At 39.8% G+C, this 26419-nt stretch overlaps 1 protein-coding gene across 1 annotated transcript; it reads left to right on the forward strand.

Moving 5' to 3' along the window:
• On the forward strand, positions 1-23999 carry FAM168B (family with sequence similarity 168 member B). Its single transcript, XM_054206850.1, has 7 exons — positions 1-156; positions 6964-7044; positions 10677-10760; positions 14823-14965; positions 15919-16096; positions 17331-17460; positions 18810-23999. The coding sequence occupies exons 2-6, from the start codon at positions 6975-6977 to the stop codon at positions 17441-17443; spliced, it is 588 nt and encodes a 195-aa protein (XP_054062825.1). The 5' UTR covers positions 1-156; positions 6964-6974; the 3' UTR covers positions 17444-17460; positions 18810-23999.
• The last annotated feature ends 2420 nt before the right edge of the window (positions 24000-26419 follow it).

The following is a 26419-nucleotide window of genomic DNA, read 5'->3' on the forward strand; positions in this document are numbered from 1 at the left end:
GCCCCCCCCGCCCCGCGCAGACAGCGCCGCCTGGCCCCGCCCGCCGCTCCGCCCCGCCGCCGCCTCCCCCCGCACCCGCGTACCGACGGGCGCACGCACCCGGGCAGCGAGACAGCCAGCGACGGTCGGGCCGCCACCACGAAGCGCCGCAGCCCGGTGAGTGTGAGGCGCCCAGGCCCGCCGCGACCGCGGGTGGCGCCGGCTTCCGGAGCTGCTCCTTCCCCCCCCTCTCCCCGCCGCGCCGGGCCGGGCCCGTTATGCAAGGGAGCCCGGGCCCGGCGCCTCCGGCGCGGCCTGCGCCGCCGGCCTCCCGGGCGGGCCGTGCCGCTTGGCGGCTCACCCGGAGCTGTCCCGGCGACCCGTTCTCCGGCGGCGGGGTGGGCCCGGATCCCGGCGCAGGGGCGGGGGGCGGGTCCCAGCGGCGGCGCGGGCAGCGCAGCGGGCGATGCCGGGGAGAGCGCTGCCGGCCGGCGGGCAGCTGCGCACCGCTCTCCGCCAGGCGGGGCCGCCAGTAACCTTCAGCGGCGCTCGGGGGCCGGGAGGGCTCTCGGTAACAGGTGTTTGCAGCGGCCTTGGCACGGCGGGAGGTGGTGGGCCCGCGGAGCAGGGAGCCGGTCACCGGCCGCCCCGAGGCACCGGGGTGGGCAGGGCCTGCGGCCGCCCCGGGACTCATCCCCTTCTGCTTTCCGGCGCTGCCGGCAACTCAGGTTACCTCTGCGCAGTCGGTTGGTTTTGAATGCATGGGGCGTCTTGAATATTGGTTTGTTGCTGAAGATTGTGCCGTTGGTAACTTCATAAAAATTCGGTGTAGTGTCACGAGGGGCTCAGTCGGCTGGATTTGCAAATAAACAGTGCCAGTAAGCTTCAGCTGCGTGTGAAAGGCTGTGCGTGGTTTGCACGTTGTATCTGCCCTATTACCTGTGTATCTGTGAGCTGGAGGAAGGAACAACGTTGTAGTTGTCTGTAGCTTCTAGGAAGAGTTGTGAGGCAAAACCAAAAAAGGCCTGGTGCAAACTGCGCTTCCAGGGCTCTTCTAGAACTTTTGGAACCAAACTGTAAACACTGGCCAAATGATGAAATCTGTGCTCTGAGAAACGTAAGAAGTTAAGTTTTAAGTAAGGGGTGGTATACAGCTCTCAGCATGAGAAGAGCTGGATTTAATGTGTTCTTCAATGTTCAGTAGTAGAGTACATGTTACCTAATTTGACTAGACTTTCTGTCTGCTCTAATGTGATTTTACTGTAAGATGTATAATTGTTAGTGTCATAAAACTTCCATGCTTGTACAACGCATGCTTCCCAACCTGTACTTTTTGTGGTAGTAATTACATGCTTTAACTTTCAGGTTAAAAAGTAGGAGGAATTAAGAGGCTTTTGGAGATTCTATCTCAATTTGGAACTTGTGACAGTTTCATCTTATTTCAGAAATGAACATGGAGTAAACTGAGAATTAATTAATTGAAAAAATGCTTTGTAGGATAGAAATCTACCAAGAAGTAGAGCTTCAGGTTTTAACCAAAAAGTTGTGAATAAGATTCCTTCACGTAGTTTTATTCTTCCAATTTGATTTTTTTTCCCCCCTGTTTTCATCGTTGATTAACTTCTCCTAAATTGGGCAATAGGTAGGCTTCCAAGACTCATACCATGAGGAACAGATGATTTTGCGGCACTACTCCACTTTTTTGAAATGAGAATATGCACGATCTCAAAATTATGCAGAAGATGCAAGGATTTGAGCTGACAATTTTTATCCTCTTGTGCAGTGGCAACAACAGAAATTGTAGGCTTCAAGAAACGCTGGGCTATTTGCTTAATCTAGCCATAGGTAGTGCGGTTTTTGAAGAAAAAAGGTTTTGATAATGTTCTGGGTTTTTTTTGAAGAATAGAACAATGCCACTAATGAACAAATGAAGTTAGTTCACGAGCAGGATCTTAGTATGACATTTTTGATATAAGTTTTATTTTTGTGAATGACATATAGAACTAACTCTAAGTCTTGAATATATAACCAGATTCTCTGTCATACAAGTAGTATGGGTGTTAATGTATGTATAGTTAAAATCTGTTATTCAACAAAAAAACCCCAATATAACAACAAACTACTAGTAGAATAGGCTTACAGATGAGAACTGTATTCATTAGAAAGGATTAAAAAGTCTAAACGACTCTATTCCTTTGTAGTCTTACAGAAATAATTGTGTGCACGCAAAACATAGAATGGTGATTGCAGGTGTCTCATTCTTTCTATTTTATGACAAGAACATCGAGCAGGGGAGGAAGACTTGCATGTGAATGGTGTTTCCATCCTTGTATTTTGCCTTATGCAAGAACTTTGGGCCAAGTTGTTAACTGTCCTTTTCCAGGCTGTGGTTCTGCAGCCTCAGTCTGTACTGCCACTATCCAGTCCTCCTCCCTTCCTTGCATTGGAACTGGTGTTGTCTTAGCCATTTTGGTGATGGGTGTCAGCTCTCTCAAGCTGGTAGGAAGAAAACAGGAACCCCCTGCCCAAGAAACTCCAGCAAACCCCTGAATTCTGCCATCTAACTTAGGTGTTGTAACTTACCGAGGGGTTAGAGTGCCAGTGCTGTCCCAGCGCAGGGAGTGGGGTTGATTGCCAGAAGCGTGGCAGTTCTGTGTAAGCGTTGATTCCAGCTGGCTTCAGTCATGGACTCCCAGAAACCCAGCCCCTCTTTTGAACAGGGGTAATGCTTCCTGGTAAAATTCAGTGACCTTTCCTGAGGTCTTGGGTGAATGGAAGAAATGAAGCACACACTACCTGCAAATACCAATGCAGCGTGGGAAGTGTTGTTTTAGACTTTATGAAGTCTTGAATGCCTGCTGATATGAGCCCTCCTATTTTAAACTAATTGTGACAAAAGAGCCTGTTACTTGGCCTAGGATTTTCATCAAAGGGCCTGTTTTGGTGGCTAAAGTTTTAACAGAACATAATGCAACTGAGACTTTAATCCTTGTCAGTTATTTGAAGAGCAGGAGTGTCCTGAACTATTTTGTTTGTAACTTAGCAGTGGAAGGGACTCTTTTTACGTTACAAACTACCAGACTTTAAGAAATTGCATTTTACTTCTGTTAAGCTTTGACTGGAAATCCAATGGGTAAAATGTAGAACACTACTAAGATGATAATTAACATTGCTGAAGTATATAAGTGGAAACTGGGTCATTTGTACAGCATTTTAAAAACATTCCAGGATGGATAGATATATGTTAAATACTGTAATGACTTAAAGTGAATCTGCTTAAGTTCCAAGAATGAAAACGTTAGTGGACCACAACAGTATGCTTTAGACAAGGTACTTATTTAAGAGAGATTCTTCCCCAATTCTTGTGATAGAGTTGTCATAAAAAGAGCACAAAGTGGCACTCAGTAGATACTGTTCTGATAGTGTTTCTGCACAACTCTGAAAATATATTATGGTAATATATCTGTTACAAAGGAATGTGCAGTTTGGTTTACGGTATTTGCATTGATCTGTGGTTTTTTGCATGTATCTCTGTAAAATGATTTTTAAAAGCAGAATTTCCTAGAAACGTGCTCATTCTGAGTGTAGCAGGAAAAGCTATGTGCAAAAGTGTATCTAATTCGGAGTGGTAGAGCTTCAGTATTAGCAGCAGTTGGCCTTTGTGCTCAGCTTCCTGAAACATGGGTTTAAGAGAAGGGTGATTATCCTGGTATCTGTCCCAAGATGAGATTTAACAGGCTTGATCAAAACTGAGTTTGATTGTTTGGCTTCGGCAAGAACGGAAAGTGAAGCATTCACGCTTCCCAAGCATGCTTGCATAGTCTTTAATTGCAGCATCTTTAATAAGTATGATTACCTTCATTTCAGCTGAAAGAATTAGTTGGCTGTAATTTATATACAGTTGACTCTCTGCAATTTATATACAGATGATGCACAGTAGACACTTATTTGCATATACATTAACATGAGAATGCTTTGGAGGGGATGCCAACAAAAAGGTTGAAAGCCACGATTCTTTGGGTTCACTTTATACTTGCTTCCCTGGCATTTGATGTGGACTTTGAGCATTACAGGGAAGTGGACTGCAAGGTTCCATATTTCAATACAACAGATGCCCTTCCAAGTAAAATTACGGTAAGAGCGGGATGATTGCAACCACTGGGTAATACTGTATAATTATACTTACACATGTTGGGTCCTTCAGAGAAGGCCTGAAAATAATTATTTTTAATTAGAAGTCATCTGAAGTTTTGTCTGCGTTAGAAAAACCGTAAGCAGCTTTTGTATAAGCTGGTGTATCTGTACTTGTATTTCAGTGGTGAAAGCAGAAGTGGTGAGAGTACGTACCTGTTTAGCCAAAGTTGAATTAGTGTGTGTTTGTGTGTACATGCACAAATTTTGAAGTATGGATGCATTTGAAGTGGAAGTTGACATTGTTTCCAGTACGAGGCAGCTCGTAGGCTCCCAGTGCCATGGTTTTTTTCCCCCTTGCTTAAGTGGAATTCCTTTCTCTTAATCTGCGCTTCCTTTGAGATTGTCTGGTGAGTTGTCTGACCTTTTCTATTCATTTTCTGTACCTTTTCAGCTTTGTATGGCTTCTAAGTCATCACCCCAGAATGTGTGTCACTGTGTTCTTCTGCAGTCATTGACTACTAATATGTCTAAAAACTGGTGGGGTTTTTTATTGTATTTTACCCAAATATTCACAGAATGCTCCTGCTGGTTTTCTAGGCCTCTTCTCGTTGCCATTCAGAATGGGTTACAGGGTCTTCTTTCCTCCTAGTTGCTGTAGAGACTGCAAGGAGGAGCAACATACTTGTAGGAATATGGGGGTGTGGGAGATATTTGTTTGTATTTGAGCGGAAGGGTATGGCCACCTCCGTAAAGACTTTTACCTCGCAACTCAGAAATGCTGAGACTGAGGTGAAGCTTGAACCTCTTATGGGTGTTTGTAAATTTAGAGACAAAATGTGACAAAATTAACATTGAAAGAGGAGCAGAGAAGGAAATGCAGGGAGATAGTAAGGGAACAGACTGAAAGTTTTCAAAAATGAGAGTCATTATTTGGAAAAGAGGATACACAGAAGAAAGTATGGGGGGAAAAGTAACTGTCTAGCTACAATAAAGTATTAGTCCAGCAAAATACGCCTCTTCGTTGTGGCACAGCAGAGTTAATGCTAGTAAAACTCCATGGGGCTTCAGTGGAACGTAATGCTCTATACTTGAAGACAGCTGATTTGCTGCAGAACATTTCCAAAGAGATTTGTGTCAAACTGCTTTTTTGATTTTGGTCAGGTGATTAAAACATGCTGTTCTGGGGAACTCTCTTCATACTAAGCAATGTAAATGGCAGGTTGGTTCTTTTTTTGACTCATTCCTAATGGATTCCGTTGTCTTGATATGTAATCAAGTATGAAGCTGGAAAAAATCATGCTATTTAAGTTTATATTATTGCTAAGTGTGTGTGAGAGAAAGTCCAAGAAACTGATGAATCTTGTAACTGTCTTACATCAAGTTTGAGTGTTTTACGAACCTGATGATAGACTTTCTGACAGCATTTGCTTTCTGATTTCCTAATTTTGTGTTTCTTTTACTTCTGTTGTGTACTACGAGTTGCTAAAACTCTTGGCGCAGAGCTGGTTTTAGTGTTACTTTAAAAAGCAAACTACTTACACTTTATACAGTCACTTAACGTTGGTTTATCAGTGCAGCTATACTGACAAACTTAGCTCTGATTCCTGCCATAACCTATTCTGTAAGTAAAGTAGTTCATGTGCAATCATCGCTCTTTCTTGCTTCATAGACTTTATTTACAAAATTCTGTTAAATTGTGTTAAACTGCTTAACATACTGTTCATTTAAGTAAGACAGCATCTCAAGACGTAGAAGAGGAAGTGACTCAAGTATCAGATACTATGAGTTAATAAGAAAGTCTGGTTTCATAGTGTGCTATCCTGTCTTGGTGTCAGAGATTATTTGTAGGAAAAGAAGTGGTAAATCTGTAAATATGCAGAAAATCAGATGATTGATGATATTGTGGTTAAAATATGGGGATTTTTTTTCTAAAATATAAGATAAGTTGTGAACAGTACTCTTACAAGAGGTATGTGGTAGGTTTGCTTGTGAGCTGTGCTGCAGTGACTTATATTTCTGGTATATAGACATACTAGGAAAATTTAAGAAGCATCTTCAATGCCATTTTATTTTCCTTGGTGTTTACGTACAAGATCCTATGTAAAACTGGGGATTTGGTTTTATTCCTGCCAGTGGTGCTAGCTTAGGTGCCTTTTTGGTGTGTGAGTACATAATTCAGAAATGACCAGACACAACTGTTAGCTTCTCATAGGCTCTGAAGAACTTAGCAGCAAGTAAACAAATAAATAAATGAGAGCTACCTGTCTAATACAGATAGTCTTTTGCCACTTACTTCTGTAATACTTGGGCTATTGATGGTGGATGAATTTAGTGCTGGTAAAGGACTGGAATCCCGCTCTGGAAATGCCAGTAGTAATAGGCAGTATGTATTTGCATCCCTTGGCTAGATGCTTCAAGAAAGAAATGGGAAGAAATCAAGATTGGTATATGGTAGATGGGTAAGTGATTGATAGGTGACATGGGGGGAGAAGTCCAACGCACGTGAACTCCTGCAGTGGGTTATGGATTTCCATGCCATGGGGGAGCTCTCAGGGATGGAACTATTTTGAAGGCAGGCTTTGCAACAGGGAATGTTTCATTCCGGACACATTCTGTAGCCGACTGAGGGTTGTGATGCTTTAAAACTTCTGCAGTGACTCTCCCTTGCTCGTAGCTACAGTTTTAATGTTGATGAATAGTGGAATTGCTGCTTTTTCTTCTGTTACTTTTCCTTCTGATAGGCTTTCCCTGGTTTCCAGTTCCATTTTAGCTGATGAGATTCCAAGCTTTCCCTATACTTGAGTAAATACTTTTTTCTTTTTTTTTTTTTCTTTTCTTCCCCTGATTCAGTTACTGAAACCATGAATCCTGTGTATAGCCCTGGATCTTCTGGGGTTCCCTATGCAAATGCCAAAGGAATTGGTTATCCAGGTAAGTAACATCTTTCTTTTTTTTTAATGCATTTTTGTTACACCGGTCTCTGTAATCAAGAAGAAATACTCACTTACCAATGGTTTCATGTATGGTAATCTGTTTTGGTATTTTTGTGAGGTTTTCTTAAATTCAAAAAGTGACATTTCAAGAGTCATGTTAGTTGTTCTATTATATTTCTAACTTCAGTATCTCTTCCGAAGCAGCTTATTCTAGGAGCTCTAATAATTACGCCCTGCAAGAAGAGGAGTCAGTCTGTTTCTGCTTCTAGTTGGCTGGTGCTGTTAACCTTTCTATCTTCTAATTCTTGTTCATGCTGTCTGTTTTATGACTGCCTGAAGCATAGCATGAAACATGGGACCAAGAACATGGCCAAAAATGTTTTTAAAACAGAAATTATATATATTTCTTGCTTCCTCTGCTTCTCATTTGACTTCAGTTTTCTCACCAGGGTTTTTTTCCCCCTCATCTCCTAATGTGTGTGTGAGCAGGCTTGATTTCTGATCTTCCCATAGTTCAGAATGACCCAATGATAAGGAAATGATAAGATTTGGACAGAACTTTCCGGGAAAGCCAAAGAGAAGGGCTGTGTGCTTCTGAGACACACTTCATGTATGTCTTGATGCAGTCTTTTTTTTCTGCTATCTGCAGGGTAAGGGAATTATTCTATCCTGGGAGAGGCTGGAGGGTCTTTCAGCTCAGATGTTATGTATTGTAGCCAATTAAACTTTTGTAGCTTTTACGGGGAGGCTATTTTATGATTTAGTTGGTGTTTGTGTTGGGAACTAGAAATCATTCTGTGCCATTACTGTTTACATTCTTTGTAGCTGTACTATATTTTTCTACGGGTATTTACCATTTTTAAATTTGTTTTTCAGCTTAGGTAGTGTACTGGAGTTCCTCTTTTCCTGTTCCACTCTTCTCTGTTCCTTCTTCTAAATACTGCTGCATAAATGAATTTTCTTCACTGTTGACTTGATTGTCTCAAAAACCTTTTAACTTTTATTTTTGCTTTTCAGCTACTTTTATTTTTTTCCTCAAACTAGTGTACCTTTCTTGATTTCCACAGTATTTGTAAGGGGAAAACAAAAATATGTTGCAATGTTTTTAAGTCTATTGAGTGACTGAAATGGTGCAGTAATAAATTGTAAAGCTGATGCTGTGTAACCATAAGTCCCGCGGGATGGTTTTATTGTCTGTAACTGTCTTAGTTGTATGGATGACAGCAATTTTATAATAAGGCAAGCAGCAGTGGTTTACTAATTAGTATCAGTTACAATTATTGCTACATTTGTAATAGATTACTTTTCCAAGGCTTTCTTTTGCTTTAGATAAAGATGGTTAGGAATTATTTAAATATAACTTTATATTTATACCTCTGTTCATTTTCTAAACACAGATTTATATTCACCAGGGTTTCATTTGTACTTACAACCATTTAAACATTGCACTGAAGTTCTTGTTTACACTGACCTAAGTGGTACCTTAATTAATTAGGAAGATATGTTTTGTAGATTCATAAATAGCAGTTTAAACAACATTGCAACTTCTAATCTTTTATTCTACTGTTAAACATATTAGACTACATTTTGAATTACGTAAGTGCTGTGTATTTGCCAGTCTTCACTTCATTGTAAATTAATATAACTAAAATATATGTAATTGAAGTAGAATTGTTACAGAAGTGTCATGCCACAAAGTGGTCACTCAAAATTCTTCCTTACAGCAGTCAGTCGGTTTATGCAACTGTGACCCCAAAATTCAATTTAATCAATGAGATCTTGTGTTGCACTCTTACAGATAGTTTGCTGAGCTGCCTGGTTCAGGCTTAAAGGTTGTGGGATAAATGCAAAACATGTTCTCTAAAATGAAAAGCAGTCTTGCATTTTAGGATTTTATTTAAAAAAAGCCCCAAACTGTTGCATGACTAAATCTCCCTTCTTTGCCTCTCCTAATTTAAAAGCAAGAGATTCTCAATTCAGAATCATTGAATTAACTGGGTTGCATGGTAATAGAAAGTAATGAATCTATCGCTAGGTGGAACGTGTTATTTAAAGGCACTGTGTTTCTAAAGCTGTTGCATATTTAATAGCTGTTTATATTATACTACATCTATTTGAGGGTTTGGATGGGTTTAAAGTAGCAAGCAACCAATATTCGAATGTTCTCCCATGGATGAGAGTTCTGTGTAGAAGTTAACTGCTGCTTGTTGTAGTTACATTTTTAAACAAAGAGCTTGTTTCTTGAGCAGCCCGGAGTCCTCTACTGTGGAGCTAAACCTGGGAAGAAAGAAGAGAGGACTGAAAATGTACACAACAGAAATAATGTTGCAGATGTGTAGTTGGTTTGAGTAAGGTGTAAAGCTCTACTAAAGCTTTTCACTAGCAGCTTGTGAATTTGAAAACTTAAGAGCTATTTACACTCTGAAAAGTTGTTATGAATTGGATAAGTTATTTTTACCTTTGATTTTTAAGCCTAATGCTTTTCTTAGTATTATCCATGCTGACCACCTAATAGTAGTGCCAAGTGTCTGTCACCTGATATCTTTACAGAGTGCTTTACAAAACGAGGTTAGCATATATAGTCCTGAGCTAAGGAATTCTTTTTTATCAGGTGTAATTGCTAAGGACTCTGGGATTTATAGCAAAACAGAAACTTTTTCAAATTTGAATAGCAGTTTAAAACTAGCAGCTTTAGGGCTGATAGTGAATATGCAAATAGTAACTGCCTTTTATCTGGAGCAGTTGAAATCTTTATATGTTGATAACAAAATATGGTAGGAACTCTGTAAATACAGACGTTACTCAGTTGTACACTTTGAAATAATGTAAATAAGTTCCTGGAAAGATTAAAAGCTATAATTAATTCAGAAATTTCACTTATTACAATCTAAATAAACTTTCGATCTTTCAAGTAACTGTAGCTTTTTCTAATGCTGTTTTTCGCCTTATGTTGGAGGACAGTATAGTGCGATGTTAGTTCAGCCATAGTGGTTCTCGTATTCTGGTATGGAATTCTTTTACCTGTGGTTTTGCTGATACCTCAGTGAATCACTTGTTACTGTTGACTGTCATAGTACGTGCCTGAAACTGGTGAGCTTCTTTGATACCTGAGTGTAATAACAAGTCTGTATCAAATGCAACAAGCATTTTTGGACTACCTAAGGCTGCTTTGTACTCTCTACTTGGGATATCTCTGATCTGGAGTGTCAGAGTCACTCTGAATTCTGGGGATCTAGGGATTAATTTCTGTGAAAAAGTCTCTTTTCTTCAGATAAATATTTTACATACATCGGGTCTTAACTTGAGGCAGGGGGAGGAGGGTTGGATAGTTGCATAAGACTTTGCTGTCCAACCGACTGAAGAGTTACTTGGCCAACTTCGAGATCTACTGAAGCAGGGATGTAAGGGAGAATGGCACTTGTGACTCCTTAGCTGTTCCCTTCATCTAGCGTTCAGCTTCGGGTGGCTTGGGAGAAGAGGAGCCTGGTGTTTTAGTTGAGGAGGTGTGATTGAAGGCTATCTTTCAGCTTATCTCAATTAAAAGATATACAGCGAGAACCTTTGAGAGTGAAGTCTGGTTAGACTGAGCAGTCAGTCTAGAAAATAACTTTGACATGTTCTTTCTTTTAGCTGGCTTCCCAATGGGCTATGCAGCGGCTGCTCCTGCCTATTCCCCTAATATGTATCCTGGAGCAAATCCTACCTTCCAAACAGGTATGTGTAATAGGTATATCAAAGCAGTAACTGAAGTTTGGAAGCTGTTAGAACCAAGAATGAGGAAGAGCTTGTAGGGGCTTACAATAACACTTATACTGTGGGATAAGTTTTACATTACTTTGAATATGACTCATAAGGAATCATCTGATAAATTGAGTATAATCTTGTCTTAAGTCATACTGCTTTCACCTTCACAGAAGGTAGAAGATGAGTTTTTAGCTGTTGTTTCTATATTTCAGGCTGGTGTTTGAGGATTGCATTGCATTTCCCTTCGCTGCTTCCTTCATGATTCTCCTTGCTTTGCAGCCTACTGGTTGTTTCCAGATTCCTGTTTTTTCTTCTGTTGTCTTCAAAATTCTTTTTTTTTCATCCTTTTCTTAAATCGTATCTTTCTGAGTTCAGCTTGCTGCCGCCTTTCAGCCCTTAAAATTATCTTGCACGAACTAATTGTCTGGAAATGCTGGGTAAAACTGTTTTGTCCACAGTGGATACTGGGAGAGGATTTAGGTAACTGCACTTGAATGCTTGTCATTTAAGAGAAGGGGAACGTGGTGAGCCTAGGAAAATGAGATGGAAAACCAGACACAACAGAAACCAAATCACTTGCCTAAGTTCTTTTCATGTAGTTCTGCTTTCACTAATAGAAGATGGTTTTGATGTGCTAATGCTTGAAACAAAACAGAAACTGGTCTCATTTAATTTCCACTTAAACCAGGAACATACATCTGATAGAACAGTATTCTCCCTGTGGTTATTTTGCACGCCAAGGAATTCCTTACATTGCTTTGTTAATGTAGACTTGGGCCATCTTCAGGAGCTCTTTAACTTGCTGGTATTACGCCAGTTTTTCAGGGATACATGTGGCACATAACCAACTTTGTCCCTGAGTGCCCTTGTGTAACTTTCAGGGTGAGGAAAGGATGCTGCTTGAAATTAGGAAGCTGATGGTGTGGCAACCTGCTTGCAGTATTGAATTTCAGTGCTGAAGTTTGTAACGCATGGCATTTCGTTAACTACCAGGAGACTCTTCAAAGGGTGTGGCAGCAATAACCGAGGCAAGAGAAAGTCATCTAAAATGTTTGCCTGCGGAACCTGTTAAAATGTGTAGCTGTGTAGCTGTCCCTGGAACTGTGAAGTATTCTAGTTGGTGCAACCTGTGACTCTGTGCAGTTTGCTGCTTAGAGGCATAGCAAGTGCAGAACTGATTTTGGCATGTCTTCAGTCTTGAATTTAAGTCATGGAAAGGGATGGATATTACAAGTTACAGTAATTTAAAAAAAAAAAATCTATCCTTTGGATAGGGTATTGCCTCCGTGCAGGTGTCATGTCTAGGGGTACCAGCTTGCATTTGCACTGGATTGCTTAAGAACTTCTTTGAGAGCAGTTCCCGTCCGGGTGTAGCTCTCAGCATGGGAATCAAAATCATGTGTGGGCTTTTATTATCGGCTTGTATTGCTTACTGATAGGCTGTCCAGTTCCACGGTTGAGATTGCCTTAGTGATTTGTCTCTGCCTTCTGTAGTTTGTTGTACGTATCACGAGGGTTCCTGCTGCTGTGCTGAGGAGTAGCTGTAGTTTTTGATTCTAGGATCAAATAACTGAAAGGTAGTTCCAGTTTTACTACTGGTTGCAGTTTGCAGATCCTACTGCAGGAAGGTGAAGATAAGCTGCATGTGATCAATTTACCAAATCACAAGACTGATGTAAGAAATTTTTCACTTTTGTGTGAAAAAGGAGTAAAGAGGTATAGAAGTTGTATACCATCTTTGAATGTCCTTATTTTTTTTTAAAGCTAGAACTATTAGAGTCTTCATTGCTGTTGAATAGGAAATAAGCTTTTATTTCAGAACTAAGAATAGCTTTAATTTTTAGCTACTCTTTAAGCTATGAACTAAAGTTCAAAATGTCCATATTTTCTAATTTGGGCAGATAACAATTTGAAGTACTTTGTCCTAACAGCTGCGATTTTTTTTTTAACTTTTCTGATGTAACTGTTTGTTTTTAGAATCAAAGCTTTTGTAAATTCATATCACGCAGCAGTATTTGAACATGCCATGGCACTGCTATTGAAAAAGGGTACCTTTTTACAGGTATCTTTCTTAAATTTCTGTGGTTTTGAATAGCCATGTGGTTTACTTTTAAGGTCTTTGCTCCCTGTAAGGGAGAAAAAAATTAAGTGGGAAGGCAGAGTACTTCTTGTACAGATGTACCGCTTTGCAAGAATGAAAGTTAAATTGCCTGTACAGCTGTATTAGTGGGATTTTAGAATGAGAGTGGGCTTGACTGAGGACATAGTGGTCGTTCAGTAGTGGTGCTTCATGATCGGCGTTTGTAGCAGAGTTTTTCAACACAAATATCTCTCCATAGTAGTTACTTCCTCAGCATGCTCTATTCATTAGGATCTCTAAAAACAAAAGTTCAGAATAAGTGCTGCGCTAGCTTTCTTTAGTGTCTCTAAAGGTGATAAATTCTATTTAAAAAAAAAAAACCACACAAAGTAAACCTATTTCTTTGTTAACGTAACAATTTTCAGTTTGAAGGGTGGCATTAAATTGGAAAGGAACTCAGACTTCTGCAAAAAGAATGAAGGTCATCTGTCATCATGCTGTCTGCATAGGCTGATTTGTCACAACACAAATACCAGTGTTCTCTCTGCTTTATGGCTTCAGATCTCTGTACTGAAGTCAGCACATTCTAGACAGTTTTTAAAGTAAACCTCATCTCTATTCTGATAGTCTCATTTTTTTTCTATAATTGCCAAGTGTTTTTTCTTCCTTGTGTTGCCCTAGCACCAGTGTGTACAATCCCAACTAAATAGAAATCGTATCTGTGGATGTTGTATCTCCTAGTGTGGTGGACCTACATAAGACCCAAGACCTTTTCAGCATAGCACAGGCTAGGGCCTTGATACTTTCTCCAGAATAGCTCACGCCTGTTGTTTACTACCCTAAATGTTATTGCTGGGGGATGCTGCTGCTAAGGTATTTCTGTTCCCACTTCGGCCATTAAGCCATAGTATAATCATGGAAGTATAGCGTGCAGCAGCAATGGTGCCTTTCATAGATCTCTTCCATGCCTCATCAAGCCCTTGTTCTGTTATCCTGAGGCCTTGGCTGATGAGGGTTGGAGAAATTATGGAAGAACTGTCTTTAGGCAGGGTCTGAATCAGCAGTTGCTACTTATCTCTGTAAAAATTGAACAGTTCCCACCATTTACAAGGCAGACTGATTTTGGGGGCTTTCTAATAGGAATGCAAAATTCTTTCTGATGGCATCTGAAGTCTTATTGTAATATATAAAAATAATTCTTAAGTGATGATTAAGGGTATGTCTATGTATGTAATACACAAAAAAGAGATTTAAAGATACTAAAGTGCCTTTGAAATCTAATTTGCACTTGCGATGAATTCTACAGTGCTTGTGTGTTTTTAAGATATGGCCTTTCGTGTTTATTTTAGCCAGTTCAGAAAATGCCAGAAAACAAATATGAATAAATCTAAGTTGAAGTAGAGGTTGCAGATTGTGTCTCTCAGTTCTCTGAAAAGCCATCTCGAGCTCTTTACGTGATTCTAACTTTTGAATTTCTTATTCTTGTGTTGTATCATCTTCTACACAAGGTAACGTCAGGTTTGTTAACCATTACTATGTTTTGCTAGTACAATTTGGGCTGTGTTGAGAACCGGGCTGATACTAACATGTGCCAAATCCTCCTATGTAGAAATGCTGACTAACATGCCAAATCCAAGTATTTAATAATATTACTACAAAAATACAATTCAACTTTTTTTTTTCCCCTGGTAGCCATAGATTTGAAAAGCAAATTGTGCAAAAACGCAGCTAACTTTTCATGCTTAGTTGACACGGTCAAGTATTCTTTTCAGACTGTTATCAGTATTAAGTAAATGGTAGAACTTATGCTTGGATATTGTGACTAGCCTACTAAGTACTCACATGAAGATTAGAGAATTTGGAAATAAAGAAAACTATTACCTCTGACTCTAGAAAGCAGTGTACTGACACTTGTTTTTCATGTTTTTAATGCAGATTTACCTTTGTTTCAGGTTATACGCCAGGCACCCCATATAAAGTATCTTGTTCACCCACTAGTGGTGCAGTGCCACCCTATTCCTCATCGCCGAATCCCTATCAGACTGCTGTGTACCCAGTTCGAAGTGCCTACCCACAGCAGAACCCATATGCACAGGTAAATGAACAAACCCAAAAAAACTGTGTTTGGATTGCATTTTGTTCATCTTGTAATATCCGCTCAAACTCTTAACTTTACATCACATCTGTTTCTTTGTGGATGGAGAGAATTTCTATCTGCCTCCAGAGAATACTTACTACAGTGATTTACAGAGTGCACTTTTACATTCTCTCTCTCATGACAGTTACTCTGCACTTCCTGAGTGTGTTCAGTCTTTGAAGAGACACTAGATTCAGTAGTTTTAAAAGTGTGTGCTGGATGCTATAGCTACTGCATCCTGATATCATTTTCTCAAAAATTATCATAAAGTTGCATTAATTTTTTTTTTTAGGAGGCCTCTGTTCTGATTCACGGAGTTGTCAAGTCTCAGAGCAGGCAAATTGTTGAAAACTACTAGAAAGCATAGAATTAAGCCACTTTAGTAAACATGATATTTTGGGGAAAAGTTGTCCCTCTTTTTGCATAGAGGAAACTCGGCTGGTGCGTATGCAGTAGTTGAAGAGAATAAGTACGTAACAAGGATTATCCAGTCTGCTTAGTGTATTTAGATGTGTTAAAAACCTTTGGTTCCTTAACTAAAAGCAGCTGAATAAAAAGCTGTGAAAGAATGAGAGAAGTTTTGTCATGGATTAATATATAAAACGATCTGAAATGAAGGGAAGGAATGACAAATGAGCCCATATTGCTGGAGATGCAGTCAGCATTGGAGTTCTGCAAAGGTCCCTGCTTTTGAATGTTATCCAGAATGCCTTAAAAAGAGGCCAAATGTTAAAAAGTTTGCCAGTGAAATGCAATTGGAATAGTTGAAATTAATGTTTTGGCTTCTGCTCTGTAAATACATTGCATCTTTAGGATAATACTTTTTTATGATACATTTGTGAAAGAAGACATCATTTATCTTCCCCACCAGATAAACTATAATTATTTAATTTCCTTTTTCTCTCTAACAGCAAGGCACTTATTACACACAGCCTTTATATGCAGCACCACCCCACGTAATTCACCACACCACAGTTGTGCAGCCTAACGGCATGCCAGCAACGATGTATCCTGCTCCGATTCCGCCACCAAGAGGAAACGGTGTGACTATGGGGATGGTGGCTGGGACTACTATGGCAATGTCAGCAGGTATATGAGCTCGGAACCCTTGTGTTTTCTTGATGAAGTTTTCCTTTCAGGTCGAGACAGAACACAGCTGAATTACAAAAATGTGGTGCCAGAGCTGTGCCTTGGGTCCAGCGGGATCAGGTTTCATACTTGTTCAGTGATATTTTGATCATCTCTAAGGATGGAGATATCAAATCCTCTTTTCAGATATTAGTGTTATGGTAGAATAGTTCTTCTGTATATCCGTATGGAATTCCACTTACTCTTGCATCCTTTGCTTATCAGTGTCAAGAGTCTGGCTTCTCATACATTTCTCTATGCCTAGCTGAAAACAGCAGCCTCTTCAGGCTGAGGAAAATGCGGTGTTCTCAACCCACCCTCATATCGCTGACCTTCTCTGTATGTCGAGATACAACATTTTATGTGTTTGCACTGCCTGCAGGTCGTCTGTGCATTAGACAATGGTTAGGGATGTCTGCTTCCTAATGCCACACTCTTTAAGTGGTAGTATTTTGGAGAAAATGTTGTGTAACCATTATCTAAACTCATCTGTGAGTGTTTGGTTTACTAAAGGCATGTCATTCTTTGTTACTCAGTGGGCGTAGAAGAAATGTTCACGTTCACTCAAAGGATGCTCAATTCAGTAATCTAAAAAACAAGAGCCATGAGCTTGTTTTCAGATTCTGGTTTTTATCTTGTCAGATTTATAATTTAATCTGAGGAATCTCAAAACTAGAGAACTTGGTATCACAAACTGAGCTAACAGTGGAGTTTCGTATGTGGGCGAGTTATCCCAGTGTTTGTTACTGTTCTTACAAAGCACTGTAGACCTTGCTGTCTCGGCCTGTTTGTTTCTGAAGTCTGTAAAAACCTATCTGGAATAGTGCAAACAAGAACTAATTTATTCTGATTTATCAGTCAAGTTATCTCTACCATCTGATATTCTTATGGCCTGTAACGCCTGCTGTGGGAAAAAGTTTTGCAGTGAATAATGCTTATGTTGCAGGGTTTCTGCTAGAGCTATTTTTGAGTAAGGAGTATCTTTGTGTGCATTGTACTAAACATCAAAATGATCCTCTTGCGTAAATGTTTGAAGGAAGATTGGGGCTGGAGAGCAAAACGATGCTAGTAATTTTAAATCGGAAGATAAGCAAGCTGTAATAGTGCTTTTTTTTTTTTAAATTAACTTTTTTGTCCTTTTCTTTTTCTGTACTACAGTTTGTGCTTACTGAAAAAAATGTTCTCTTCATCCTAGGTACTTTGTTGACAACTCATTCCCCAACTCCAGTAGCCCCTCATCCAGTTACTATGCCCACATATCGGGCTCCAGGAACACCAACCTATAGTTATGTGCCCCCACAGTGGTGATCATCCTGGCAGTCAGTGTAAGTTACCCGTTTAGATTGAAAGCAACTAATCTTTCTTATAAATGACAGCATTGCAGGTTGGTTTTGGGAGATTTTTCAGAAGGTAAGCAGTCTGGAGTATTTCTATATTATTCTAATTGAGTAAGAATACACAAAAATTATTGCTTATGTAGTCGCTGTTCCCTGCAGGGAGAGAAGCCTAATCAGACTTCTTCAGTGGTCTGTATCTCCAGAAATTATGAAACGTTTTCATGGTTCATGATTGTTGAATATGAAAGAATGAGCCTTATTAAAATACATCTGTGACTAAATGTATTCAGTATTTTGGATTCATTGGTAATTGTTGAATTCATCAGTACTGTGATTCGTGAATGAAGCAATGTGTGTAACTTTGTAGTTTTACTTTTGATTGGCTGAGTATGTAGGCAAGGTGTGTGTTTTGCCTTGCACTGAGGGTGAATCCTTCTCACAAGCTGCTGAAACAAATACACAACCTTGAGTTAATTTCATATATTTGCTCTGTTTCGGGTAAGTCTCAGTTCATATTTCTTGCAGTCAGCATGGAAAGATCATTTCTAGTGTGGACCAAAATTTAGATCATGGGTTTCAAGTAAAGGAGTTTTAATTTTGAAATCTGCTATAAGGTGGGATGGGTTTTGAGGGCATAATGTGTGTCAAACTGACGCAAAGCCTAATGTTTTTGGGAGCCTCACTTCTGCATAAATTGAGAACAGCTTAATTTGAAATAAGGACTGGTCAGTCCAACTGAACTAGAAATTTTCACTTCCAATCCATTAGTTTATGATGAAGTTAACTTTGTTTTAAATTTCTTTGGATTTCTGTTTCAGCAGTTAGGAGAGCTCTGTGATTACAGGTGACTGTATTCCCTCTGAGTTAGTAATGCAACAGCTGTTTCTCATTTTGCTCTGATGCTCCGTATCAGTCTGCAGATATGAAATGTTTCACATATAATATTACAGCCAAGAATGTTGCATTACATGAGCATAAAAAGTGAGAGTTTTGCTGTGACTAAACTCATGACTGCTGGTAATTAAGTTTAGCATAAAATACCTTTTTAATATTGCACCTTCTACTTAAGACAAATCTCCTAGTGATGATGGACAGCTGGAATGGACGTGAGAGGAGAAAATCGCTGTAGTGAATTCTTAGCCTAGAAGCCCATAGGTTTCAGTTGACTGGATAAGTGGGAGGGTGGCATTATATACTACTCAACATCCATTGTGTGTACGTATCAGTGTGCTGCATGCAGTGTTAAAATGTTCTGCCACGCTCAAATAGTATTTCACATAATTAAGACTATTTCCTACTTCCCCCCCCCCCCCCCCCCCCCCCCCGTCTTAATGTAGGTTTGAAGATGGGAGATATGCAATCAAGAAATTGAGGTTTAAAAGTTGGTGCTGAAGCCCTCATGCCTCCAACCAGGACTTTTCTTCTGAATGCTTTCAACACTTGGCTAAACACTACTAATTCCTGATCACTGAAGATTTTCCAGTGCTGCATATCTTACATCTTGGAACTCCAGCAGTTAGTCTTAAAGCAAATCCTGTTTTGTGGACTGTCTTGCAATTTTTTAGCTAATTATAATGATAAAAAGGGAGTATAAATTTATTCTGATCCATATCTAGTTGAATGCATGTTAAAACACAAAAACAAAGCTTGCTCAATCTACCTGCAGTGACTGATGCAAAAACCATCATATGCAAATCCAAAGGAACCGAAAAGTATTTTACAACTTGTATCACTAATGCACTGTTGTAATGTATGCAGGGTCTTAAAAGGTAGAATCATGAAAGTGAGTTTCTTTATAGAATACCATAATATACATTAGATAAGTGCTTCAGCCTTTTTCAGGTTGATGGAGTTGCCAGTTTAAAAGGGGCATATTTTTATTTAAGTGATGTATTCTTTTCAAATTCAACTACTCAATTGGAGTGACTGGAAAACGAGTCAGACAAGCTGTAGAAATCCCGCACACTATTAGTTTACTTCATACCTTTTCATTTTCACTATATGGATTCAGTGTTATACAGATGTTCTTAAGGATCAGAATGAAATGACAAAGGTAACGCTGTGTGTGCCAGTAACTAAAGCAAACTTCCTTGAGGCATAACTGGCTGTTAGGAATAGTAGGAGGTGACATCACCTGCGTAATGAATTGCATGTCCTGGGGAGACGTATATCCAGTGCTATCTTTCATATGATGCAAGATGTGTCAAAGTGAGACTGCCACACAGACCGATAGAAAAACACTTTCTTTTAGTTCTCAGTTCAGGAAATCCGTGCTGTTTTTCCTAAGGAATGTTGTAGTCAGTTGAAAACGTATGTGCAGTTGATCCAGCTTGCTTTCCTGAAACTTAAGAAACGCCAGGGCTTTCTACAACAAACAGGAGGAGTTCAGCTGCATGTTATTCTGAGGAAAGCTTGTGTGCCTGATGAGTATGTTAAAGGGGAACAAATCATTTTAACACAATTTCCTTATTATTAGCTACTTGCAGTATGGACTATGGGTATGCTGTAGTAGGGCTGCCAGAATATAAAGGTTTCAAATAGCTGTTCTCTTTTTTTTTTTCCTGAAAATATTTGTAATTGAAGTAGGAGCCATTTGTTGGTTACAGCATTTTGATGTGTTTTCTTAGTATTTTCTTCTTTTACTTCCTGAATTGCACTTGGAAGCACATAAAATAGGACTGACTGCAGATTAGCATTTCATTGCAATGAGTCACTTCTGATATTCTTTCTTGCAACTTCAATTTTTAAGAAGTACCTCAAAGCAAATGCTGTAGGGATAAAGGGCTAGCCTTAGAACCCATTTGTATACCAAAATTGTTACAGGAGAGATTTTAAATTTTTAAATTTGAATATTGCACATAAAATCAAGGTTTTTCTTAAACCTGCTTGACTTAACGATTCCAGAAAGATGCAACTTTCTTTTTTTTGGATACATTCTGCCTGCAATAAATTATGCAGTAAATGGTTATAAAATGTTGTTCCCTTTTAAGCGTTTACACAGAGGTATATCAGGCTGTATTGTTCTTGTAGGTTTATTTCCATTCAGAAGTAAATTTTTTTAAGTTGTGTATCTAGTTACGCTTTGTTTTGGGGTGTTCTGCTCCTATACAGATTTGGCAGCTACTTCAGGGTAGCATCAGTGCTGATTTAATGCTGCCGTTCCAGTACTCTGCCCTGCTGGGAGGCTTATGTACCTTCATAACCCCTTGGTGGTTAGAGCCTTCAGTAACTTTGTTTTTTTACAGTAAGCACTCTACATATTTTGTACTTCCTTTTATTTTTATTTTGGTTTAATAAACTTTAGGTTTATTTTGCATGAATCGTTGTCAGCAGACGGCCCCCTTATTTCTAATGCCTTGAACATAACTATGTTGGAATAAGTACTTTAAACCTTACTCATGAGCACTTACTGCAGCTTAGGGATTTCCATATGTTTTTATATGGAGCAGAAAATTACCCCACAAAAACTTCTTTGAATCTGTACTGCTTTGTTCAAGTCTGTTTAACAATTCCATTTGTGTAGTAGATTTGCAGCTTTGATTAGTCAGGTGTGCCAGAGAGTACAGTGAACATTACTACAGGCCATTTGTCTGTTTTAGCTAGTAGAGAGTGATATTTTGTTGTCTTAGCATGATTTTAACAGAGCTGAGGAATGAAACAGTGCTATTTTGGGGAGAAGCTGTGAAGAACAAGCTCAAAGCTTTGCTGTCTCCTGTCTCATCACCCAACAAACTAAAGCTTTGAAAATCATAGGAGAGAACTTTCATGAATGCTGCAATAGGTAAATAGTTGAGGAATGAATAGAACTTCCTATATATTTGCTCTAACTTCAGATTCCTAAATGTCATCTTGGAATTGGTCTCTGTATAATATTCCATAACATTTAGGCGGTCTCACTTACTTGAGCACTTTTTATTCTAAGTTGCGTTATGGGATTCATCCACGAGGGGGAAACTGTACCTTTTTTAAAAGGTACTTACACCTTCCAGGTTCGAGTGATTATAACCTACTGGAAGGGTGGAGCGCGTCTCCAGTAGTCGATACGGAAAGTAACCAAAAGCACAGTGCAGGGGGACGGGGGGAATATGTGTATATATAACTATCTTAATGGTATTTTGTTGCAAATAGTAGAAAGCATGGATATAAAACTGCGGCGGGGGAAACTGTACATCGTTAAAAAGGCGTTTACACAGTGAGGGTCTTATGAAACATTCTCTCCTGCTTTTTATATAACATTCCCTATTTAGAATTCCTTTATAAATAAATACGCAGTGTGTGTTTGCACTAGAGCTCCTCAGCAAATGAAAAGAGCTAGTGCAGTAGAGACATTTCAGATCAAGCTTCTCTTTAAAAAAAAAAAAACCAAACAAAAAAAAGCAAACAAAAAAACCCTTTTATGGCAGCTTTATATGATTAAAAAAAAAAAAGTACTACTTTAAACCTGGAACTGAAAATAACTGTTGCAGCAATAACAAAGAGAAGTCCAAGAAAGATATTTTTTTTTTAAATTCAAATTTCAGGTGTTGAGTTTAGATAAAGTATTTTTTAAAAACTGAGGTATTCCCTATGTCAGTAACAACTGATCAAAATGTCTTTTAAATGTAGCAGCAGCAAAAGAAAAATGGCTAATAATTGGCACGAAAAACGTGTAGCCCTAGTCAGTGGCGTGGTGGTTATTAACGGAACACTAGGAAGGAAAATGGAGAACCTACTACTAGATCTTGCTTTTGCTTGTTGTAACCATCTCCTGTTTGACGTTTCTAGGAGATGTGCAGGAATGCCATTCAAGAAAGCTTCTTTTTGAGTGTACTATGCAAGTTAAATGCTTAGATGCAGTGGTAGATGAAAAAATCCTTTATTTTAGTTGAAGTCCTTCCTTGTATCGCTTCATCCACTGGAAAAAAAACCAACAAAACAAACAAACAAAAAAAAGCACCACCACCACCCGTAAGTACCACCGTGTCTTAGTGTTGTCTGAGCATAGTTCATGGTACAGAGCTGTATACCAGGGTACTCAGCATTGACTACTCTTGATGGAGCGTCGTGGCTTTGCTGCCACTTGGGTAGTGAGGCCACTTAAGGTGTCTGAGCAAGAGATGGTCAGAATTGACTTGGAATCACTCCCCAGTATTATACACCATTTGTTTGGGTTTAGGACATATTTTTGCTTGAATAGGTAAGCACAGCGATCCCATACTACCACTTAACTCTGGGCTTAAACTCCTGCCAGAGAGTAATAAATACCATGTGTGTGAAACCTCCCGTCGTAGGGACGTGAGCAATGGTGATGCTTCAGCTGGCACTTGGGGGAAGAGGGTAGGATGCTGTGGTGGTTGAATGGTAATTCGCAGTTGCCCGGGCTGTGGTTTGTGCAGTAGTTGGTAGGAAGTAGGCACGGTCCATGTCCAGCCTTCTCCAGCAGGTGTCACTGGCTGACCTTCACATGTGCAGAGGGTCCCGTTCATCCTCATGTCCAAGTGTTTGTGAACGCCTGTTCCGAAGACATAAAGATTTAAGCTCATTCAAATCGTGCTCATTAATATCAGTGTCAGCTTTCTAATCCCGTATTTTGCCAACTCTAAGCTTCCTGCAGTGACCCTCAGATTTGAGGAGGTAGAATGCCAGTTAACAGAACAACTGCAGCAAAGTTAGGATAGTTCTGTGCATCAGGCCTCGCCAAGAATGAAGTTCATTCTGAGATCTCCTCTGAAGCAGCGAGGACTTCTTCAGCAGGCTGTGCGCCCCTCTCCTTGGGGGGGCGTTGAGAGAAAATCAGGGGTGTTTCGTAGCCAGAAGAGGGGGAAAAGGAACAGTGCTTATCTGGGGACAAGGAAACCTTTTCTTGTGTGGGTTGAACATAACACTGAAACGTCTGAATTCCACGGGTAGTAAGGGTCCATTTGTGATTCAACAAAAAATAATCTAAACAACTTATGGGCTCTGAAGTTTCAACATCAAGAAAGCGAACATGACTTTTCTAAACTGTTGTGACTTTTGGGCACTTAGCAGGCAAACTGGGAAAGCTTTTTTTAGCTGGCTGCTGTACAGACTTGTTTTAAGTAGAATGGATTTGTTAGTGGGTTTTTTTTTATTGTAATGCTATTATTGGCTGCCCTCATGTCTAAGATTTGAAAAAGTGAGTGCATGCGATGGAAGTACAAGAGGCCCCAGTAATAGTTCTCCATGTTTGTTATGAAATAGACACAGGTTTCCTTTTTATGACTTTTTTTAAAACTGTCTTACGAGCAGTTGTATTGGTACTTTTTTTTTAAGTTTAGGTCAATGTTGTCTTCCAGAATAAGTTTTAAAGGCATCACTCACTCCCGCATTGAACTATCGCATCAACACCAAGAGTGGAGATTCCATTCTGAGCCAGTTCAATTGTGAAAATTCATACTTTTTTATTTTTTATGCAATTCAATGAGTAGATGAGCTCAGATTTAAATTCTTAAAAGCACGTTTATTGTAACAAGAATTGTTATGTATTAATACTTCAGTTTTCAATAAAGATTGACTTGTGTTGCTTATCGTGGTGGGTTTTTTTCTACTGTCTTTGACATCCTTTTCGAAGAGATTGTGTTGCTGTGTAGCAGTATGGTGTGTTGAAAGTCTAAGCTAATGAAACCTGGTGATTGATCGAAGCAAAGTGAAACAGTTAAGCGACTTTTCTCAGTAAGGTTTCTTAAAGGCCAACAGAACACAGCAGTAAAGGCTTCCCCATGGGGAATAAGCTGCCCTGAGCTGCCCTGCCTGAGAGTGTGGTAAAGGTGATGCAGCCCTGCCTCGTTTCCTGGATTTCCTGGGGTTTGAGTTTTTTATTATTTTATAGCTTAAAACAAAGGAAATGGAACAGATGTAAAATTTCACAACGCTTTAGCATTTACTTGATACCAAATCAATGCTGTTTCAGAGGTGCCAGGCCTCGAGCAGAAAGCTGTTAAAAACCAATGTGTTGAGTGTTCCCCATGAGGGAAAGAACCGAGTAGGTGTGAGGTGGGGGCAGTTACCCTGTTTCTGTGGAGTGTGGGTGGCTATAAATGACACTAATGTTCAAATGCAAGTATGTGTACTTGGGGGGGGGGGACACGACACAGGATTATGTTGCTTGAACTAACCCGGCTATTTTCATTTATTGTAGGTCTCCAAAAATAACAGTAACTTACCTGGTAACGTTCCTGTGAAAAGCAGCACAAGTGGAAGAGGAAGGTATAATGTCAATAACTGCATTCGACTGCAGAAATAACATTTAGGTTTTGAGATTATTGCTACAGGTGGTCTTTTTGTTGTTCAGTCAGGTAGTTCAGCCTCTAAAATAGTAGTTGAGCACTAGGAATCCCGTGGACAGATTTTTCAGTGCATTTTACCTCGAGCTAATTGCTGGTCAGTTATGCTGGCATCGCTCTTACAGGGAGATGGGTTTGGGGTGGTTTTTTTGCAGATCATTGGAGCTGATGAAAATTCTTACTCTCTAACCAGTGGGCTGCTGGAATCTGGGAGGATATGAAGGGGAAATACCGTTCTCCAGAATGATGCTGATCATTCTTGGGTTAGAGGGATTCTGGTACAGCTGTTCTTGCGGTGGTCTGTTGTGAGGAATTACTCTGTACTGTATCTGACACTCATAAAAACATGGTACTGAACTTGTAAGTCTGTATGTGGGATTCCTTGCTTGTTTGTTTTAACTGTATCCATGGAAGTACCAAAATGGTGGATCAGTAATGGTTTGATTTTTTATTTTTTTTTTTCTTCCAAGATTCATTTTGCAGTGACCTGGTGATGTGTGTTACTCTCCCGCTTACTGGCTGTTAGTTACTTGCTCTGAAGGTTAGATGTATTGATAAGAATTCCCCTCATTTTAGAGGCAGCTCTAAACACTTGATAACAGCCAGAGCTTCTTCCAGACAAGTAACTGCTCAGTTAGTGATTGTCAGAAATAAGACGTTTTGAGTTTTAGGTTTTCCTGTAACTGATTATGGAAGAAAAGAAAGCTTGCTTTTTCTGACACTTGGCTTGCCGGAGACAAATTCAAGTAACACAAACAGCTTTGTTGGTGAGCTTCCCCTGGAATCCAGAGTGATGTACTCGTCACTTTGCTGGGAATTTTCCTTTGTAGGAAATGTCAGTCACAGTGCTGGGTAGCAGGTGTTGCTGCATTACGTGGACTTGCGTGGGGGAAGCTAAATACTTTCCTAGATTTTATTTCAAAATCCATCAGGCTATTAGCTATCCTATCTTAATCATCCAGAATAGAATGGGATCCATGGAACAACTTTCAAAAAAATAAATATATAAATAATTGTACAGCAGTAAGAGGTGTTTGGTGGCTGCGGTAAGTTGTGTTGCCTGTGTTATGGAGAGAACGGCAGACCTCCGGGGAGGGCTCTTGAGCCTCGTGGGTGCAGGTAACCCATCGCTACAGACCTCGGTGTGGACTAAAGGGTACTTCAGACACAAACTTGACAGAGAAAACTTGGGACCGAGCAGCCCAACTGTCCACTTAAATTAGTGCAGCTGGACCTTCATTTTGGGGCTATATTAATCTAATTTGTAGTGTTTTATAATAGCTTGCTCTTTTCTGGGCAAGAAGGGTAAAATGCATGGACAGATGGATGCTTCAGAAAGAGGGAGGGGAACACGCCTTTCCGTGGTTCTGCTTTTCCCAGCCTCACTGTAAGAACTGTTGTCGTGTGAAATTCACCGTTGAGATCGAATGCTCTCAATGCATGAATGTTAAGATGGCTGAAGCTGGGGAGAAGGTGTTTCTTGACGGTGTGATTTAGATAGCAAGTGCATTATTTCAGGTCGTTGGAGGTTGAAGAAAAAGAATTATCAAGCCTAGGTAGTGGATGTGCAGGCAGGCTGCTACTTCTAAGGGGCAAGAAGCAGGGGTGGAAGGATAGAAGGAACTCTTAAGCAGAATACTGTTACGTAGCTACATTTGATTATG

Source organism: Rissa tridactyla, chromosome 6 (genome assembly GCF_028500815.1).
Source record: "Rissa tridactyla isolate bRisTri1 chromosome 6, bRisTri1.patW.cur.20221130, whole genome shotgun sequence".
NCBI lineage: Eukaryota > Metazoa > Chordata > Aves > Charadriiformes > Laridae > Rissa > Rissa tridactyla.